At 47.3% G+C, this 21415-nt stretch overlaps 2 protein-coding genes across 5 annotated transcripts in view; both read left to right on the top strand.

Annotated features, from left to right (window-relative positions):
• Nucleotides 1-3877: 3877 nt before the first annotated feature.
• Nucleotides 3878-10871, top strand: HIGD1A (HIG1 hypoxia inducible domain family member 1A). 2 transcript variants are annotated; one of them, XM_009558264.2, is made up of 4 exons: nt 3878-3976; nt 6483-6590; nt 8920-9054; nt 9864-10871. In XM_009558264.2, exons 2-4 carry the CDS (start codon nt 6488-6490, stop codon nt 9911-9913), a joined length of 288 nt encoding a protein of 95 aa, XP_009556559.1. In that variant the 5' UTR covers nt 3878-3976; nt 6483-6487; the 3' UTR covers nt 9914-10871. The 2 variants fall into 2 exon arrangements, with proteins under 2 accessions (XP_009556559.1, XP_053916290.1); XM_054060315.1 differs by having other exon boundaries at nt 3939-3965.
• Nucleotides 10872-12523: 1652 nt separating this feature from the next.
• Nucleotides 12524-21415, top strand: part of CCDC13 (coiled-coil domain containing 13) — a 40633-nt gene continuing 31741 nt past the window's right edge. Inside the window, exons 1-2 of one of the 3 annotated variants that reach the window (XM_054060576.1) lie at nt 12524-12653; nt 16271-16494. In XM_054060576.1, coding sequence (XP_053916551.1) covers nt 16277-16494 — 218 coding nt within the window. In that variant the 5' untranslated portion in view covers nt 12524-12653; nt 16271-16276. Of the gene's footprint in view, nt 12654-16001; nt 16495-18769; nt 19197-21415 lie in introns of those variants that run through there. The other 2 variants (XM_054060577.1, XM_054060578.1) reach the window with 2 other exon arrangements.

Below are 21415 nucleotides of genomic sequence, written 5' to 3'. Positions count from 1 at the left end.
CCTTTTAGGAACCTCTTTCGCTTTTGAAAGGGCATGGGCAGGAAATACGAGCTCAGTGTGACCTCCCTGGTTTTATTTTGCCTTTCCTGGTGTTAATCAGTGGGTGACAGCACTGGAGGAAGCATCTCTGTGCTGCATTTGAGCACCTATCCCTCCACAACATAACTGGCACCTGCATCCAGAGTTGGGCTTTGCCATTTGAGATACTGATCAGGACCACAGTGCCTTCTGCCACGGGGGGCCACAGGGACCCAGCACTCCTCCTTCAGAAAAACAATCTGCTCTCTTATAGCTCAAGTCAGGCACTGTGTTAAGGGCACCCAGAGCTGCTGGGACTATGGACCCATGCCAACACAACGTGAAGATCACTGGTGGATCCTGTGCACCCAACATGTTCCATCCGGGTAGTGAGATCACCCACAAAAGAGTGTGAAGTATTTTTTTTCTGGGATGTGCAAGACCAGGTTCACCTGCACACAGGCCAGCCACTTGCTTAAATAGAACTTTTTGCTTTTCTTCTCTCCAGTTTTGCATGTATGCTTTCCCCTATCCATCTTGATCCTTCCCTTTCTCTGTTCCATTTCCTATCAAACAAGTAGGTTGTCCCTAAATCCTTCTTCCCTGCTGGTTTTAGGTTTGCTGCATCCTAACAACAGATGCAGCAACAAGCTCCCTCGTGTTATGTTGTTTTCATAGAATCATAGAATGGTTTGGGTTGGAGCAGACCTCAAGGATCACTCAATTCTAACTGCTCTGCTGTGGACAGGGACACATTCCACGAGACTAGGTGGCTCAAAGCTTCATCCAGCTTGGTCTTGAACACCTTCACGGATGGGGCATCCATGACTTCTCTGGGCAATCTGTGCCAGTGCTTCACCACATTGACAGGAAAAAAATTTCTTCCTAATATCTAATCTAAATCTCCTCTCTTTCAGCTTTAAACCATTATCCCTCAATCTATCACCACGCTCCCTGTTAAAGAGCCCTTCCCCAACTTTCCTGTAGGCTTTTTCTTAAAGCTTTAATTAGTGGAAACATCTGCTGTTGCCTAACAGATGGATATTAAGATGATGTCCACCCTACCTACTTCCCAGCTCCCCCAGGCAAGCTTGGACTTGCTGGATCTCTGGCTGAGAAGTTCCCAGGGCTGAGACCCCAGTGTAGAAATCTGCATTTTTTTCCAGGAAATCTGAACAAGCCACATGCTACTTGGATGCTCAACCCTGCAAGAGCAGAAACAGCTACTGGCAGGGATGTGGCTGCAGTTGTCTGGCACTGGCAGCTCCAGGGGGACAATGACACGTCTTTGCAGGCAGCGATGATGCCTTGCAAGTGGTACCAGAATAACGTTGCCATGGCTGAATGTGCAAACAGAGATCAACCACAGCAGAGAAGTATGTATGGCACTGCCACAGGGACATTCTGTGGACAGCTTCATGGCATGACCCTTTGCTCACCTGCCAAAGTTGTCTCTGATAATATCATTTATTAGGTTTTAAACCACCACCACTGGTGACCAGTCACCCTCTGGCTCAACTCCCTCATCTCACCACCAAACAGGGCCAAGCCCACCCCTTGTTCCCATTCTGGTGCACTTTACAAACCCCAAACTGCCCTGGTGAGAAAGGGAGAATGGAGCAGCGGCAATGGCCACAGCTCTACACCCAATCTGCCCCATGGCAGGTGGATCCACAGAGAGAAATATATCAGTTCTAACCATTTCCATCTTTGCCACCGTCAGCTGGTGTGTGTTTGCATTTAAAAGATATCCTATAATAAACACATATATGTATGGGCAACTTATACATTAGGAGAGAATAAGAAGCTACTCACAAAGCCAAGGGGTCAGACACGTACACGGGGATGTTACAGGTGACAGCAATTTCATTAGCCCAGCAATTAAAATGAAGTAAGTTTTTGGTTTTAATCGAGTTTCTTCCCTGAAGCAGACACGGTGCAGAGCTGCAGGGAATTAAATGTGCCTCTCAGAGTCACTGCAGAAAGTGGCCTTCACTGTAATTTATTACAAGATTTTAACTCAATTTGGGAGCCAGTAATTGCATAGATTTTTTTTTTCCTTTCAGACTCTGCAGAGCCCTAATGGCTTTGGCAATTAAAGTAACCAGATTACTGATAATGGGAAGCACAATTAGAGAGGTACAGTGGTACTAAAAAATGGTTATCTGGGCCACTTTCTTTTATGATGCCAAAACCGCAATATCTTAGCAGCAGAGTGGCCCCGTGGGAGCAGCAGCTGTGCTTCCCGCTTTACTCAGAGATGGGGAGTCACAAACGCCTATCAGAGCACTGCAGACAGAGAATCACAGAATCATAGAATCATTTGAGTTGGAAGGGACCTTAAAGATAATCTAGTTCCAAACCCCCTGCCATGGGCAGGGACACCTCCCACTGGATGAGTCTGCACATGACATGGACAGTGGAATTGAGAGACAGGGACACCTTCCATGGGATCAGGTTGCTCAAAACCCCATCCAACCTGCCTTGAACACCTCCAGGGATGGGGCATCTATGACCTCTCTGGGCAACCTGTGCCAGTGCCTTACTCCACTCACGGGAAAACATTTGTTCTTAACACCGAATCTACATCTATCCTCTTTCAGCTTAAAACCATTACCTGTCTTCCCATCCCTACAAAGATGATCGGAGAGTTGGAGCACCTTCCCTACAAGGACAGGCTGAGACAGTCGGGCTTGTTCAGCCTGGAGAAGAGAAGGCCCAGAGGACATCTTATGTTGTCCCCAGAAGGGGGCCTACAGGAAAGCTGGAAAGGGGCTATTCATAAAGGCTTGTGGTGATAGGATGAGGAGGAATGGGTATAAACTGGAGAGGGGCAGATTTAGACTGGACATTAGGAAGAATTTCTTCACCATGAGAGTGGTGAGGCACTGGAACAGGTTGTCCAGGGAAGCTGTGGCTGCCCCATCCCTGGAGGTGTTCAAGGCCAGGTTGGATAGGGCATTGGGCAGCCTGATCCAGTGGGATGTCCCTGCCCATGGCAGGGGGGTTGGAACTAGATGATGTTTGAGGTCCCTTCCAACCCAAACTATTTTATGATTCTATGATCCCTGCACTCCCTGATAAAGAGCCCCTCCCCAGCCTTCCTGTAGCCCCTTTCAGTACTGGAAGGCTACTGTAAGGTCTCCCCGGAAGCTTTCTCTTCTCCAGGCTGAACATCCCCAAGTCTCTCAGCCTGTCCTCGTATGGGAGGTGCTCCAGCTCTCTAGTCATCTTCGTGGCCTCCTCTGGATTGGTTCCAAGAGATCCATGTCCTTCCTGTGTTGAGGACTCTAGAACTGAAAGCAGTACTGCAGGTGAGAGTACTCACCATGGGCAGGGATGGGTAGCGATGCAGAGATGGGTAGGGATAGGCAGAACCTGTGGGCATGGACACGCAGGGATGGGCAGGGATAGGCAGGGATGGGCAGGGGCTGCAGGCAGGGATGAACACGGTCAGGAATGGGTAGGGATGCACAGGGATGGTCAGGGTCTGCAGACACGGACACACATGAAACACAGGGCCCCCCCCCCCCCCGTCCCTCCCAGCAGCGCCCCCTCGCGGCGAGCCAGTCCTGTCCCCCCCACCCTCGTGACTCCACGTCCGCCGCAATGCGGAGCGCACCCCCAGCCGTGACGTCACGGCCTGCCCCGCCCTCCTCAAGTCCAGGCTCTGAATTGGCTGGCGGCTCTCGGGCTGCCGCGCGGCACTCTGGGAGCTGTAGTTCCCGACCGAGAAAGCGGCTCGGCTGGAGGGCGCCATGGGAGGAGTGGGCGGGGCTAAACCCACCAGTAAGGGGCGGGGCGAGACAACCGCCAATAAGAAGCGGGGACAGGGCAACTTGACCAATAGGACAGGGGCGGGGCTCAACGGATTTATAAAATGCGGGGGCGGGGCCACGCGGCTCAGACGCCGGCCGGTATCGGGAGCGCAGAGCGAAGTGGCGGAGGTCAGAGCGTGGTAAGGGCCGCGATCGTGGGGATCCGGGCGAGAGCTAGGGGGGATCCGGGATCCGAGGCGAGAGCTGGGGTGAGGAAAGACACCGAGGGAGGAAGTGCCGGAGGCAGAAGGCGCCTGGGGCGGATCTGGGAGCAGACGCCGTGTGAGAGCGGAGGCGCCTGGGCCTGCATGGGGGCAGAGGCTTCGTATGGGGCTGCGGTCGCATTCGGGGACCCCCGGGGAAGGGACAGGGCGAGGGATGATGTGGTTGAGGGGAGCCTTGCGAAGAGAGACTTGAAGGTGGTCATGGATAAGAAGCTCGACATGAGCCGGCAGTGAGTGCTCGTAGCCCGACCGTATAGGATATGGCTGCAGCAAAAGAAATTCGGCCAGCAGGGCAAGGAAGGGGATTCTGCCCCTCTGCTGTGGTGAGAACCCACCTGGAGCCCTGTGTCCAGTTCTGGAATCCCCAACATAAGGAGATGGAACAGTTGGAACGGATCCAGAGACTGCTACGAAGGTGATCAGAGGGCTGGGGCACCTTTGCTATAAGGACAGGCTGAGAGAGTTGGTATTGTTCAGCCTGGAGAAAAGAAGGTTCTGGGGAGACCTTATAGTACTGAAAGGGGCTACAAGAAAGCTGGGGAAGGACTTTTTTCAAGGGCATGTAGTAATAGGAGAATGGCTTTACACTGTAAAGGGTAAGACTGAGATTAGACATTAGGAAGAAATTTTTCATGATGAGGTTGATGAGGTGGTGGAACAGGTTGCCCAGGGAAGCTGTGGATGCTCCCTCCCTGGAAATGTTCAAGGCCAGGCTGGATGGGGCTTTGAGCAGCCTGGTGTTGTGGGCCATGGGAACTGGATGATCTTTAAAGTCTCTTCAAACCCAAACGATTCTATGATAGGGGCCCCAGTTGAGTACCCCTAGAGTAGGGGGAAGGCCTGGCAGTGTCCAGGGTTGCCCCATGCCAGGAGCAGTGCTGACACCAATCACTTCACAGTCCAAACTGTCCCTTGTGGGTGGCCGCACCTGTGCCCCACACCTCACTGCTGCGGTTGTCTGTGCATCAGGATGTATTTTGCCTGGCTTCCTCTGCCCTGTGTTCACCTTGACCTCTGCATGAGATCAAGGTCGGGGAAACCTCTTGTACCGGAAAAATCCATTCACTTCTCGTTATCCTCTTGTGCAAATCTCACCTCTAGTTGTCTCCACCTCTTCTGAGTGACGAGGTGCTCTGGTTTTTCCTCCTCCAAATGAGTCAGGCTAAAATATAAATTAACATTTAGCATTTAAGGGTATTGTAGCAAGTGCAGAGAGACCAAATCCTTTGGCATGCAGAGGAAATGATTTGCGTGTTTAGTTTCAAAACCCATCATCCTGAAACAGACACGCACAAAACACTGTGTAACCAAGGAACAGCCTCATTTTGAAATGTGTCTTTTGGGTGGGTTTATTAGCCTGTGCTTAAATTAAATTCCTGTTGGCTTATTTCAAGAGCTTGGAGTACTTGCACATGAGGCCGAGCTGAGTGTATTGATGGCAAAACTGGAACAATGCTGGTAGATTATTCTGGCAGAGACCTTTGACGTTGCTGAGCTCATTGTGCTGGCAGAAAGAGTGAAGAGCAATGGATATGTTGGGCACTGAGGAAGGAACAGGTCTTGGTGGATCTGTGATGGGGGACAGCACATCAAGCTGTCAGGTTTTGGATCATAAAGGCTCAGTGAGCAGAGCCCTTCCTGGTTTGTTTGGGTTTTTTTTTCATTGGAGGCAGGTGAGAAATCATCTGAGTTGCAATGGAAATTCTGCCCACCTTCCTGATGTGTCCCCACAGGAGTCTGTGCCTGTCAAGGGCCTCAGGCCTCGCTCTGGCTCTTCAGCAGCTGCCGCTTTACACTCTGCTCTTTAGCAGGAGGTTGAAACTCTGTTGCAGTGGTGGATGAGGCAGGAATAAGCCGTAGGAGTGACTGATGAGCTGACAGGTAGGGCTGACTTTCCACCGCAGCTCACGCTTCCCACCCAGCGAGCTTCAGTTGCTGTTCTTGGCAGGGAGTGAAAGGGGAGGAATGAACTTTTCTGAGGTCAGAGCTGCTATTAAGGAGTAGCCTGTGACAGCAAAGCACTGTGGTGGAGGATGGGAGTCCTACAAGAAAATGCAGGCGGTGAACAAAGCTTTCAGTGGCTCTCACTGCCAGTCAGTATGTGTGGAACTGCTGGGATCTGTAATGGTGTTAAAAGGAACGGCAGGAATTTGTTGTTTTGCTACTTCTTTTATTTTCGTGTCCTTACTTTTCTAGTATGCTGTGATTTTGCTTTCCAAGACTACTTGAACTACGTCATCTGTTTGCAGCCTGCCAGCTTCAATCTGGATCTGGTCCTGGTACCTCGCTGCACGGACCTTCATGACTAGTGGAATATGCAAAGGATTTCCTTTCTAAAGTTCTTTCTTTCTAAAGTTTCTTTCTAAAAGTTTTCTTAACCTGACGTTTCTAAAACCTCAAGAGAAACTTTTTGTCTTTGCAGCCACCATGTCACAAGGTCAGGAACCTGTTTTCCCCGAGTATGAGACAGACACCAGCCAGACATCGAAGCTGTTAAGAAAATTTAAAGAGACGCCGTTTGTACCTATTGGTAAGCATAAAGCTGAAGGAATCGGGTTACGCAGCTTTTTCTCTCTGTGGCAGTCAACATGGTAAACACGGTCACTGCTCACCTGTTTTCCTCTGAACAGGAAACTACTTTGAAATTACTTCCTCGTGTAGGCTGTCCTTGTGGTGATAGCAGTACTCTCTCTGCCTGGAATGGTATTTGTTCTGCAAGGAACAGGGGAATTAATGAGGCGTGTTAGCTTAAATAGAAAACTCTGAAACTGCAATTGCAAGTGAAAACCCAAATCAGCAGATACTGAAGAACCATTCAGTTGAGCTTAAAAAACATGTTGAGGTGACCTGTTTAGGTGGTGAGATGTGTGTTCTGCAACTGTTCCAGAGTGTGGTTACTGGGAACTATGTGAGCACCACAAAAGGACTGTAAAGCTAACAAAATACAAAGCAAAAATGTTTGAAACACAGTCCTGCCTGCACAACCTTTCACTCTTCTTGGCTGTCATCCCTGAGTTTCAAGTGCATTTTCTTAGTAGGTTTTATGGTACCCTGGCTTGAGGAGGTTGTTAAAGTCCTCAGCCTCTCTGCTCGCAGCCCCAAAAATCCTCTGAGGGAAGAAAGGATCAGTGGTGTTCATACTGAGAACTGTCCTCTGATCAGGAGCTGCCTCTGACATGAGACACCTTTTGTTTCCAGCCACTTTAAATGGAAAGCAGTTGGGTCGCTTGGGGTGAACTGTTCCAAGCCACTGCCAACAAACAGCGTCACAGGTTTCTCTGGTCACAGGACTTTGCTCTCCAGCTCACTAGGGTGTACTGCAAACTCTGCGAATTCAGATTCTCTGAAGCCGATTAGCACAACTTCACTTCACCCTGCATCAGAGCTAGTTTGAAGGCTCCAAACTTCTAAACTGGTGTTTAATGAAGCTACGGCCAGCAACATGTGCTTGCAGCCCAGAAAGCCAGCTGTATCCCGGGCTGCATCAAAAGAAGTGTGACCAGCAGAGTGAAAAGGGGAGATTCTCCCCCTCTATTCTGCTCACATGAGACCACACCTGGAGCCCTGCATCCAGCTCTGGGGTCCTCAGCACAGTAAGGACGTGGAGCTGTTAGACTAAGTCCAGAGGAGGACCATGAAGATGATCAGAGGGCTGGAGCACCTCCTGTATGAGGACAGGCTGAGAGACCTGGACTTATTTAGTCTGGAGAAGAGAAGGCTCCAGGAGGACCTTATAGCAGCCTTCCAGTACTTAAAGAGGGCCTACAGGAAAGCTGGGGTGGGACTTTTTATCAGGGAGTGCAGGGACAGGATGAGGGGTAATGGCTTTAAGATGAAAGAGGGGAGATTTAGATTAGATACTGAGAGGAACTTTTTTCCTGTGGGAGGGGTAAAGCAGTGGCACAGGTTGCCTATGGATGCCCTATCCCTGGAGGTTTCAAGGCCAGGTTGGATGAGGCTTTGAGCTACCTGATCCAGTGCAAGGTGTCCCTGCCTGTGTTTATGGGGTTGAAACTGGATGATCTTCAAGGTCCCTTCCAACTGAAACCATTCTGTGTCTCTATATTTCTATAGCACATGGATCATACACTGGTAATATTCCTGTTCAGGGAGCCGAGCAGTCTGGGCTCCTGGTGGTAAAATACATACAGCACTTAAACCTTGGCAGCCTCCTTTGAATTATATAAATTATCGTTCTAAATATGGAATTAAATGGATGGAATTGGGGAAATTCTGTGCATTGCTGGTCTTTATTCTGAGAGCATCATTGTACACAGGTTGGAGCTGGCACAGCTGGGGCTGTTTGGTCTGTTGAAGGACTAAATGTGGACTCTAGCCCTGTGAAAGAGACCTCACTGAATCCCTCTTCCCACAGCTCGGGACAACTAACATGTGGCTTCTTCTGTCCCAGTGAGAAGCGGCCAAATGTGACAGCACCCAAAATAGCAACCTCATCAGGACGGTGGGCACGTCAGAGTGCACTGAAACGTTGAGGGTCTGAGCTGCAACCAAGCAGTGTTCTTGGGTCTGAGGGTCTGAGCTTCCGTGTGGGAAGGAAGGTGCAAGCAGTGCTTTTTCTTTCTGAAAAATATCCAAGAAACTCCGACAGCTTAAGCTACTGCTGTGGCTTTTTTACAGTCATGGAAATATCTGACTCTTCTCTGCACTGACCAGGGCACTGAATGAGATGGCACTCATTGTGAAAACAGCATGCACTATGAAAAGAGCATACGGGCCAGTACTTCCCATCTATGCAGAAACAGAGTGATTAAATTAAAATGTGATTATTCCTAGAATATTTTGATCATGTGGGCCACTTCACGTGTCTCCATGACTTGGATGCTTTCCTTGCCTTGTAGGGATGGCTGGCTTTGCCATGGTGGTTGGCTATGGGCTGTACAGACTGAAGCACAGAGGTGACATGAAAATGTCACTTCACCTGATTCACATGCGTGTGGCAGCCCAGGGCTTCGTCGTGGGAGCTATAACGTGTGGTATGTACCGAATGGGAGGCTGGAGCACCTCTTGCATCTCTTCTAGCGGATAATACAGCATGCAGGAAATATCCTCAGGGTGGAAATGTCCAGGCCATTTTGTTTCAGGAAGTTTATGCTTATTAGTGGTATTTGCTCAGCCATTCTGGAGTAATGTGGTGTTTAAGTACGCATATTTAATATTAAACTGCACTAACTTTCAGAGTGGAAGTGTTGACTGCTTTTAGACAGGGGAAGTATGTGAAGTTCTGAAGATGGTGAAATTAGAGGCAAAGAAAAAAAAACAACTACCTGATATTAACATTTTCCCTTGTAAATGTGTTGCTGTTCCCAAATTTAGTGCATTGGAAAATGAGCTTGTATAGACAGTGGGTTTATATATTCTATATTTTATTTATATATATTTTTTCAGGACTGGAATTGTGTCCCTCAAGGTACAGAGTGATTTCTACATCCCAGACCTCAACTAAGTATTGCAGCTATGTGTGTGTGTGTAAATGTACATCCCATAAAACGCTGTTTGTACCATATTCGCAGAAGGTACAACAGAAAAGGTTGAGTTTGGCTGCAAAGCAAACCAGAATTGGCTTAGGATCTGCATTTTCATATGCAGTGGTTTTTTATATCCATTCTTTTCTACATATAAAGAATTTTATAGTGTTAATCACTGCTATTAAAAAAAACAATCATAGACAGCAGAAGAGGAAGGGAAATGTTATTTCTGTTTTTGAGAATACCTCTTGCTGTTCAGATTGTGAAACTCATTATTTCCTGTTTAACCCAGCTCTCTAATTGTGCTTGTGTTGTAGGTGTGCTGTATTCCATGTTGCGGGAGTACGTGGTGAAGCCCAAGGAGTAACAGAAAGATGCCTGAAATCTCTCTCCTGGTGATGACCTGTGTACTGCAGCTACAAACCTCATATCCAGGGGTTCTTGAGGGAAAAATTTATACATGGTATTAGCTAATTGCCCTATATTGATTTTTGTGATAGTACACTGCCTTGAAGGTGGCAGTTTAAATGATTGTGCACCAAGGGAGCGGGTATTGGAGTCTGGTTCTTTGATTGACGCTACTGTATCCCGGTTTTAAGGGGGTACAGTAGAGTACAATCCCATCATCTTCTTCTTGATAGTAAACTCAGTGCTAAAATTGATGACTGCTTTTTGCTGTCGTTGCCCAAACCCACAAGAGTCTGAGCTAGGTTTAGTCACAGGCAGAACGTGGAGGCTGCATCTGTACGATCGTGTCGTGAATGCTTTGCTGTCACTTTCTATCCTGTATATTTGTCAGTCTTCAGCTTTGTAATTTAGAAGCTTCCAGTAGCACTAAATGACTTCTGAAATATTGAGAGAGATATACATCTATTTTTTTTTATTTAAGACATGAAATAATTATATAGTATGTCGTAGCTATTTAAATGTTATATTTATTCATTGTTAACGAAGACACAGACTATTTTTACTATAGATTTTCAGATTCTTGGACTACTACTATTTTGTAACTTTTAATTTACAGTGTTCTTCTGAATAACATTTAAATGTAACATTTAAAATACATATTGTGCAAACTAAACCTTGATTTGGTGTTCTAATGCTTTTAGTTAAAGTATGCGATCTGGCTCTGGTTTCTGCAGTATCACTCCTCATAGAAGTTTATAAACATTTAAATCTGAAAAGCCCTCATCATCCTCAGTGAGGTGTTCAGACCCTTCTCTGTAAATTGCCACTGTTGTTTAACGCTCGAACCCCTTGTATCTCCAACAGCAGTCACAAAAATAAATGTGTTGATAAAGCCGATTTGCAAAAACCTCATTTTCTCCTGTTAGCTACAGTCTGTAGTGACAGTGTGGTGATGTCTTTTTGTGACAAACGCTGCAAGGCACGTACTGCTCCTCTATCTGTGACACCATGCAGAGCAGTGGGAGATGGGATCATTAAGCTCGGAGAAGAGAAGGCTATGGAGAGACCTTATAACAGCTTTCCAGTACTTAAAGGGGGCTACAGGAAAGCTGGGAAGGGAGTGCAGGGAATAGGATGAGGGGTGATGGGTTTAAGCTGAAAGAGGAGAGATTTAGATGAGAGATTAGGACAATTTTTTTTCCAGTGAGGCACTGGAACAGGCTGCCCAGAGGTCATGGATGTCCCATCCCTGGAGGTGGTCAAAGCCAGGCTGGATGAGGCTTTGAGGACCCTGATCCCGTGGAAGGTGTCTCTGACCATGGGAAGAGGGTTGGAACTGGACAGGCTTTGACATCCCTTCCAAACCAAACTGTTCTATGAATCACCGATAAATGTGTGAGCACTGAAGATACCCAGCATTTGGCTATGGATTGGGGCGGATCCTCCTGTGCATGCATCTCTTTGCAGAGGGGTGGAGTGAGCTGGTACACCTGGATGCAACTGGAAAGAGTATTCCCAGCCAGAGCAATCTTGCTGTCCTTGACCACTTGCTGTCACAGGTCTTCCTCAGCTGAAAGGATGTGAGGAGTTATCTCCCCAGCAAGCAGAGACCTTTTCTTTCCTCTTCCCTGTCACGGAGTGGGTTAAGGAGTGGCCCCATTCTTGTGACTTCCAGGGCTGGCTGAGGGGACTGGTCACAGCACCTGGGCTGAAGGTGGCTGGGCTGAGAGAATGGGTCATGGTGGCCCAGTGGAGCTGTCACAGTGGCAGGGTTGAGTGGAGCCTCTACTCTGCTCTCGTAAGACTTCCACCTGGAGTACTATCTCCAGTTCTGGAATCTCTAGCTTAAGAAGGGTATGGAACAGTTAGAACACCTCTAGAAGGAGGCCACAAAGATGATCCGAGGGCTGGAGCACCTCTGGTATGAGGACAGGCTGAGAGATGATGTTCAGCCTGGATAGAAGAAGGCTCTGGGGAGACTTTATAGTGGCCTTCCAGTACCTGAAGGGGCTACAGGAAAGCTGAGAAGGGACTTTTTCCAAAGGACATGGAGTGATAGGAAAGGAGGGAATGGCTTTAAATCGGAAAGGAGAAGATTTATATTAGACACTAGGAAGAAATTCTTCTCGATGATGGTGGTGACACTGGCACAGGTTGCCTGGAGAAGTCATGGATGCCCCAGCCCTGGAGGTGCTCAAGGCCAGGTTGGATAGGGATTTTAGCAACCTCAGCCGGTGGAAGGTGTCTCTGCCCATGGCAGGGGGGTTAGAACTGGATGATCTTTAAGGTCCCTTCCACCACAAACTATTCTATGGTGGAATCGGGGGCCCCATCCCGGCTGCTGGGCTGAGGGCAACTCCTTGTCAACAGGACTAAAGGGGAGCCAGCAAGCCAGGGGGTGACTGAGTGATTCTGTCACGACAGCTGGGCGGAGGGCAGCGCCATAGCATCAGGACTGATGGGAGCCTCACAGCATCCAGTCTGATCTCCCCAGCCACAACGGCCCAGCGCGGTGCGCATGCGCGGTGCTGCCCCCCGCCCCCCGCGGGAGTCGTTGCCATAGTGACCGCGTGGGGCCGCCGCAGCCGCAGAGTCCCCGGCCGGGGCACCGGGAGCGGTAGGAGAGAGGGCGGGGGGGTGCGGGAGGAGGCTATTGTTTGAGGAGGGATCCTGCATCGAAAGAAGCGTGGCCAGCTCTGGTAAGACCTCACCTGGAGCCCTGTATCCAGTTCTGGAAGGAAATGGAGCTGTTGGAATGGGTTCAGAGGAGGGACACAGAGATGATCAGAGGGATGGAGCATCTCTGCTATGGGGACAAGCTGAGAGAGATGGGGTTGTTCTGCCTGGAGAAGAGAAGGCTCTGGGGAGATCTTATAGCAGCCTGCCAGCACCTGAAGGGGCTGCAGGAAATCTGGAGAGGGGCTTTTTCCAAGGGCCTGAAGTGATACAGTGCTACAGGCTATGGGAAGAGTGGCTGGAAAGCTGCCTGCAGGAGAAGGACCTGAGGGTGTTGATTGACAGCGGCTGAGTGTGGGACAGCAGTGTCCCAAGTGGCCAAGAAGGCCAATGGCATCTTGGCTTGTATCAGAAACGGAGTGACCAGCAGGTCCAGGGAGGTTGTTCTCCCTCTGTACTCGGCACTGGAGAGACTGCACCATGAGTACTGTGTTCAGTTCTGGGCCCCTCACCACAAGAAGGATGTTGAAGCTCTGGAGCGTGTCCAGAGAAGAGTAGTGAAGCTGGTGAGGGGACTGGAGAACAAGTTGTATGAGGAGCGGCTGAGGGACCTGGGGTTGTTTAGCCTTGAGAAGAGGAGGCTGAGGGGAGACCTTATTGCTCTCTACAACTACCTGAAAGGAGGTTGTAGAGAGGAGGGTGATGGCCTTTTCTCCCAAGTGACAGGGGACAGAACAAGGGGGAATGGCCTCAAGCTGCGCCAGGGGATGTTCAGGCTGGACATTAGGAAAATGTTTTTCACAGAAAGGGTCATCAGTAACTGGCAGAGGCTGTGCAGGGCAGTAGTTGAGTCCCCATCCCTGGAGGCATTTAAAAGACAGGTGGATGAGGTGCTCAGGGGCATGGTTTAGTGGCAGATAGGAATGGTTGGACTTAATGATCCAAGAGATCTTTCCCAACCTAGTGATTCTATGATCCTATGATAGGATGAGGGGGAATGGCTTTAAATTGGAAGAGGGAAAATATAGACTAGACCTTAAGAAGAAATTCTTCACAACCGATGAAGCACATGTTGCTCAGAGAAGTCATGGATGCCGCATGCCCGGGGGTATTCAAGGCCGGGTTGTATGGGCCTTTGAGCAACCTGATCTAGTGGAAGATCTCCCTGCCCATGGCAGGGGTTTTGAACTGGTCCTTTCCTTGAACCGGTCCTTTTTAAGGTCTTTTCTAACCCAAACCATTTTATGATTCTATGATTGATGGTGGGAGTGAAAAATGTTGAGTGATGAACGAGAAGAGCTGTCACAGATAGGAACCTGCAGTGATTCACATCCATTTAGTAATGCTGGATTACTGTCTAGACACACTCACCTTCTTCCACTGATTGTAGAGAGAACTAAGACAACTGAAGTGCAATTCAGTTGCCCACACATGAGGTCTCTTCCAACACAAACCACTCTCTCCCCACACAGCAGCTCTTGACACATCCCTCAGAACCAGGTTTGGGGCCAGTGACAGCAGGCTGGACAGCTAAAGGTTGCCCACAGGCCATCAGTCACAGCCATGAGCCTCATGGGCTGAATGGAATCCAGTTTTTGCACTTGTCAGCCCTCAAAGTGCCTTCATCCACGCTTGCTGTGTCCAGAGGTGAAGCTGTTGCCCATCTGTCTCTGTCCATAGAATCATAGAATTGCTGGGTTGGAAAAGACCTTTGAGATCATCAAGTCCAGCCATACCTGTCTATTACTAAACTATATCCCTGAGCTTCTCATCTACCCATCTTTTAAACCCTTCCAGAGATGGTGATTCCACTGCCTCCCTGGGGAGCCTATGTGCCTGAGAACCCTTTCAGTGAAGAAATTTTTGCTAACGTCTAATCTGAACCTTCCCCATGCAGGACAAAGGGACACAGCATGTGTTTCGACTCTTTATCAGGTTTGCTGCCTCACTGGGAGAAAGGGCCTGCGCTAATTGCTCTATGAGGGTGTGCCTTGGAAAGTCTTTTACTGATTGTTTTTCCTTGACCAAAGGTGCGCTGGAATATTTTGCTGATGGTAAAGGTGGAAGAGAAGGAGAAGTGGCTAAGATACATGAGAAAATTGGTGGTCTTTAATCTTATCAAGCACAGCTCTAGAGATTTAAGTAGGGAGCAATATTCTTGCTTTAAGTGGATACCACTGAACACTTAGAAATTTGGAGGACAGGTGAAAGCCACACAGGATAAAAAAGGATAAAATGCTACTGGAGAGATTCCAGAGGAGGGCCACGAGGTTGGTGAAGGGTTTAGAGGGGAAGGTGCATGAGGAGCGGCTAAAATCACTTGGTCTGTTCAGCCCAGAGAAGAGGAGACAGAGGGGAGACCTTATCACCGTCTATAGCTTCCTCACAAGAGAAAGAGGAGAAGCAGGCACTGATTTCCTCTCTCTGGTGACCAATGATAGGACCCGAGGGAATGGCCAGAAGATGTTCCAGAGGAGGTTTAGATTGGATATTAGGAAAAGGTTCTTCACCCAGAGGGTGGTAGAGCTTCGGAGCAGCTCCCCAGGGAAGTAGTCATGGCCCCAAGCCTGACATGTTCAAGAAGCATTTGGAAAATACCCTCAGGCATTCGGTTTGAATGTTGGGGTTGTCCTATGCCAGAACAGGAGTTGGACTCTATGATCCTTGTGGGTCTGTTCCAACTCAGCATATGCTGTGATTCTGTGATTCTTGGTATCCAGCACCCAATGGGAGTATTAGCTCGTGGCTTAGACAGGTGTACTCCTCTCTGGGTTAAAATACTATCTGGTTGGATGAGCCCAGAGAGTAGTGGTGAGGAAACTGGAGTTTAGTCTGGAGAAAAGGAGTCTGAGGGGAGACCTTATCACTCTCTACAACTGCCTGAAAGATGGGTGCTGGTCTCTTTTCCCAAGTAACAAGGGATAGGATAAGAGGAAATGGCCTCAAGTTGCATCAGGGGAGGTTTAGATTGGATATTAGGAAAAAATTATTTACTGAAAGAATGATGAAGCATTAGAAGAGGCTGCCAGGGAAGTGATAGAGTCACCATCCCTGGAGGTGTTCAAAAAACATCTAGCCATGGCACTTTATGTCACAGTTTAGTAGGCACAGTGGTGTTCAGCTGACAGTTGGACTGGATGACCTTAGGGGGTTCCAACCTTAATGATTCTATGATTCTAGGATAAACAGAGATATTTCTTCCTGTCAATCCCATGTTAACCCAAAAATAAGGGGAATTGTACTTTTCTTTGGAATATGGGAAGAAAGGCTGGATGGACTTGGGTCTCAAAGAGCCCGTGATCCTTCTAGTCAGTATAATGTGGTTGCTACGCTTACTTGGATTTCACCCCAGTTTGCTCTTCTGTAAAAATGTTTAAATAAACAGATCTGTTTAAAACTGTTCCTTTTGGATACTGGACTGAAAAAGACCTGAGAACATTTTTGAAAACTGTTTGAATGCCATTAATGGAAAAAGGGAATTGAAGCAAGGCAGTGGGGCTGAGAGCGGGAGGTGACAAAGAGACTGTGCAGAGGTCGGTGAGGAAAAGCTGCCAAGCAGCTGCTAGAAGAGTCTGTTTTTCAAAGCAATGTTGATCTCTGTTCTCTGTCACTTTTTATTTTCATCTTGTTATGCTTTTAGTAAACAATGGAGTCGGACGTAAAAGTGGATGAACATTTTAAGAGCCAGTTTAAGGCTTATGAAGAACAACAGCAAAGACGGCTGCAAAATGTAATAGAGAGGAAGAAAGAAAAGCAGAACAGTCAGAAGGGTGATAATGGCCACGCAGAGGAGGCTTTCAGGATCCCAAATGACCTTAAACTGTTTGAAACAGGGCAGCCTGTAAATGAAGATGGCAGCAAAAGGTAAAGGTGTAGCAGCACAGTTCCTTCATGAAGCCACAGAAATGTATTTTATATGATTTTATGGAAATCATATCAAGTTGACACAGCACTTTCTGTGTTTGCACATTGGGCTTTCACTGTCCTGAGAAGACTCCCACTGTCTCTAACATCTTTATCTCCAAAGCATCATGATGTGCTCTTTGTTATCAGTTTCACAGATGAAGAGTGGAAGGACAGAGGGGTTTAGGGTGATGTGCTACAGGCGGTTAGGTACTGTCTGACAAAATCCAGCCATTCAGGATCACTAACATCCTCAGAGGTGGTAGTCAGTTCCTGCCCAGCCCTGTAAACACACAGGTTCTCTGCAGAAATAATTTCCAAAGGCAGATAAGGGCAAAGCAGATAGTGGGTGCCTGTAGCACAGGAGAGTGTTCCCCTGGCTCTCTTTGCAATATGACCTGATTTAGTAGATCACGAGACAGGATATATAGGAGGGTCTCAAAGACAGAGTTGCCTCCTGGTTAAGATACCCGACAAGATTATACAGGTAGTGTTTTTAATCTTACTGGAGACAGGGGGCTGGGTTTTACCTCACCCGATGGGATAGTGTCTGGATTACCAGGACACTGAAAGTTCTGTTATAGATCCTCCTCAATCTTGGTTTTTGGAGCTAAGTGTATAATTCAATTTACTGGAGCAGAGGTTTTAAACCTCAGTGCAGATCATTTATCTTCCTCCTAGGGTACAGTCAGTCTTTTCTTCTGACCCAGTTAATGGTTTTCCTACAAATTAGAACAGGTCTGAAGTTGGACACATCCCAAAGATGTCTGCAGTTATTACAGTGTTGGCTATTCAGGGATTTGGTTCGTTTTAGTGGAGAAGCCAGCTGAAGGAATTCCTGCTTCTGTTCCCCCCTCGCAGCTGTGCTGATACAGCTGTTTGCAGGAAACTGGATTCACTTTCTGGGGCAAGGGTGCTTTTATCTCAAGTCGTTTCAGTGATCCAGTTTAAATCTTTAGCCCCATGGACTGTTTTATTGGCATCATGATGGGGTTATGTACTGTGACACAGGGACAGGAAGGAGGAGCTGGTAGCTCTGCAAAAACCATCAGATCACAGGTGGAAAATGACAGTTAGGCTTATACCTTTGAGACAGTTTCCCCTCCCAGAGTCTGGAGTAGGGAGGGGCACCTCTGCCAAAGTTTATCAAGCCACTAGCCAAGGTTTATTAGGCCCTAAATGCTGATCTTCCCTCTGTGCTACTCTGGGGAACTTCCTGCTCTGCTTGTTTCTGAAGATTGCTTCCATGAACACCCAAGTGCACAAGCTGCAGCAGAGCTTCTGTGAGGAAGCAGGGAACCCAGATGTGAACCACTGAAACGTTCAGGTGCTTCTGGGAATGTGGTGTTCATGCTGCAAAGGAAGTCTGTGTGTAAACAGGGACCTTTGCCTTCTAGAAACCAATGCTCTCTCTGTTGCATCATATGTTGTCTTCTTCACACATATGTCCTTCACCAGGGCTGTCCAATTTGCCAAGTTACACTTCCAATCTGACCTCTGCCAGCTCTCCTCTTCCTTTCAACATTGTATTCTCATATTATATAGATGATTACTATCGAGATCTGATTGTTTTTTTATTTTTATTATGGAGAGGGAGATTAATTCCCACAGTTTAGCTGTGGTTTTATCTGGTGGAGGAAGAGGGGCTTAGGTGCTCTCATAGCATATCCTAGTGCAGAGTACAAGAGAGTCCCAGCAGTTCCCCACCATTTACCATTCAATAGTTTAGGTCTGAGTAATTCAAGAGATATTACTTATCTCTGTTTTCAGTGGCACTGACTTGTTGAAAGTCCCCATTTGACGTGGCAGGTATAGCAGATACACCTGCGTTGTCCTTTGCTTATGTATACCTGCCTTCAGCAAAAGAATAATTATAAGCATAACAAATCTAGGCAAGATTTGCTTCTGGAGGGGATTCACCAGGATGTACTTTGCAGTATTCCCATGACAACACGTTAGGAACTTGTTCCAGAATACCAGGACTCCATATGGTTGGCAATGTCAGTGCTTTCAGCACGTCAGTGTTGTTTATAACAGTGCTTGGGAAACATTCTCCTCTCAAAAGTCTCCCTTCCTCTGAGTCTTGGGAGTTCATTTTTCCTTCCTCCTGTCCTACTTGCAAATTTTGTCTAGATGATTGTTTAGCTGACATTTCTGCCTTCTGTTTTCTCCTTTCTGTAACTTTATCTTCTCTGCTTTGTTTGAGGTATTTAAGATTAAGTGATTCTCTCCATCACATGGAGGATTTATAACAGAGTTGGGAAAGGAACTTACCTGAATTTCAGTCATAGGACCTGCTCATAAGCTTCCCCTGGCTCTGTTTCCTTGAACCAGAGAGAAGAAGGTTTACTTTTTGCTGCTTGTTTCTTTTGGCTGTCTTTCCTTAGCCAAGGCATTGAAGTGGAACCTGCTGCCTCCTCTGTAACATGCAGAGTTAGTCTAGGATGGGATAGAGTGGGATTGGAGGAGGTTCTAGGGCGAGACTCCAGCTCTGTGCAGTTGGGATTTCTGTATGTCTTACTGTAAGTGCTTTTGGTCAAGACTTGGAAGCGAGGTCCGAGGAAGACATCACTGATCAGGTGTGTTAAGTGCTTAGAACCCTTACTGTAAGTGCTTTTGGTCAAGACTTGGAAGCGAGGTCCGAGGAAGACATCGCTGATCAGGTGTGTTAAGTGCTTAGAACCCTTTTTTTCACATTAATTCCCTGTTAAAAATCTTTTTGTCCATATGTCTCTAATTAAATCTGCATATTTTTGTTGCTCACTCCTATAAGTAGTACATGTGGGAATAACTTAGTTTTGCCTTTTCTCTGCTGAGATTGCTGGTTTCTTTCTTCTCCTTTATAAACAACTGTCTTTGATCTCCCTTTGATTTGCAGCTTTGAAAGAGAAGTGCACTGCTTAATTATAGGTTGTGAATCGTGTCATAAATTGACCGTGCTGTTTGTGGCAGTGCTATTAGGGTTCTTTTATTCTGATATATACATATGGAGCATGCATTTAAAAGCTCCAAAGTCCAGTTGCGGCCAAAAGCTTGCTAAAACTTTTGAATAGAAAAGATTTAGGTGACTGCTGAGATAGCTGACTTGTCTGTCTGTGGATGTGTCTTTAGACACAGGTATACAGTGCAACACCTGGGCTTTATCCAAATCTCTGGGATCATTCAAGCTGTCTGCTTCTGTTGTAATTGTTGACAGCCAACTGAACATGAGCCAACAAACTGCTCAAGTGGCCAAGGTGGCCAACAACATCCTGACTTGTATAAAAAATGGTGTGACCATTCCAGGAGCAGGAAAGCGATTGTACCCCTATATCTGGCACTGGTGAGGCCGCTTCTTGAATCCTGTATTCAGTTTTAGGCCCATCAGTACAAGAAAGACATTTTGCTGCTGGAGCATGTCCAGAGGAAGGCAGGGAAGCTGTTGAAGGGTCTGGAGAACAAGTCTTATGAGGAGTGGCAAAGGGAACTGGGATTGTTTAGCCTGAAGAAGAGGAGGCTGAAGGGCAACCTTATTGTTCTCTACAACTACCTGAAAGGAGATTGTATTGAGGTGGGTTCTGGTGTTAGTACAAGAGGAAATGGCCTCAAGGTGCATCAGTGGAGGTTTAGATTAGATATTAGGAAAAAAATTCTTTAATAAAAGAGTGATGAAGCATTGGAAGAGGCTGCCCAGGGAAGTGGTAGAGTCTTCTTTCCTGGAGGTGTTCAAAAAACATTTCGTTGAGGACATGGTTTAGTAGGCATGGTGATGCTGGGCTGACTGTTGGACTTGTTGATCTTAGAGGTCTTTACCAACCCTGATGATTCTATGATCCTATAATCTAGAGCAATGAGTCTGTAGGCCAGAGGGGTGGGACGCTATTCCTGATTAAGTCACCAAAATGTGAACATTCTATAAATATGCAGTCATACTATCTATGAGAATATAGAGCTCAGTTCCTATGCTTGGTGTAGGTGTCCATGGACATCTGGGATGCTGTAGGATATCAGGAACTTCCATATGGAAATGATAGATAGGACACAGGAGACCTGCACCCTTCAGCAGCAGCAGCTGGGGACAGGTGGGCAGCTCTGATACACCTGTGTGGGGGTAACTGAATTGAATCCCCCCATCAGAGCACTTGGTGGCAGTTAGAGAGTGATTTGCATCGCCATGCAGTGGCAGCTGGTCTGTAAGCAGCCCTGGTTCTATGGACTGGACCTTCTTGGACTTCAGTGTGTGTTTTGGCTTACTTGACAGAGATGCCAATATCCTGTTATAGAGTGGGATCCCACTCTGAAACTCATATGGGGGTAAATGAGAGAACTTGGATTGGAGAAGAGAGGAAACTCAGAGGCAACCACAATGGGAACCACTGACTGGAGCCAGCAGAATCTCCACCACAGACTTATTTATCGAAGGCAGTGTCAATACAGCTTCTCTTTTCGCACATTTGGTTTCCTCTCTGGGGCATGGAGATAAGTTAATTTCTGCTCTGAAATGCTGCTGTGTGGAGGAGTCTGGCTAGAAGGTATGCCTAAAGTTGGAGGATGATAGTAATTCTTGGGATTTGACCATATGTCCCTGTGTGGGTGGCCCTCGGGGCCCTCTAAGATGCTCTCGATTCTCTACTTGAGATCCAAAAGTTATCCCAAGAACCCTGTGTTGTGGCTACTGGCCTCACATAGAGGAGTCAAATAGGTATCTCAGATACCTGAGTGCTCATGATTGAATAGAGCCCCTGAGACGGTAGCTTCTAGTTTTTACGTTTAGAGGAACAGCAAAAAGATTGAAGTTATTCATTGTTTGGATGTCTTAGAGAGATGAAACCCATAAATGTTACCAAATGTACTGAAGAATGGGAAAAGCAAAGCTGTTTCCTCTCATTCAGATGGCTTTTTG

The sequence above is a fragment of the Cuculus canorus genome, chromosome 2 (assembly GCF_017976375.1).
Source record: "Cuculus canorus isolate bCucCan1 chromosome 2, bCucCan1.pri, whole genome shotgun sequence".
NCBI lineage: Eukaryota > Metazoa > Chordata > Aves > Cuculiformes > Cuculidae > Cuculus > Cuculus canorus.
Note: the sequence above shows the minus strand (reverse complement) of the source record. Positions and strands in the feature narration are given on the sequence as shown.

Bases quoted from the DNA above. Each gene is read 5' to 3' on its own strand.
- HIGD1A (XM_009558264.2), top strand. From the start codon at position 6,488: ATGTCACAAGGTCAGGAACCTGTTTTCCCCGAGTATGAGACAGACACC. The intron at 6,591-8,919 runs GTAAGCATAAAG...CTTGCCTTGTAG, and splicing joins GACGCCGTTTGTACCTATTG to GGATGGCTGGCTTTGCCATG. The intron at 9,055-9,863 runs GTATGTACCGAA...CTTGTGTTGTAG, and splicing joins CGTGGGAGCTATAACGTGTG to GTGTGCTGTATTCCATGTTG.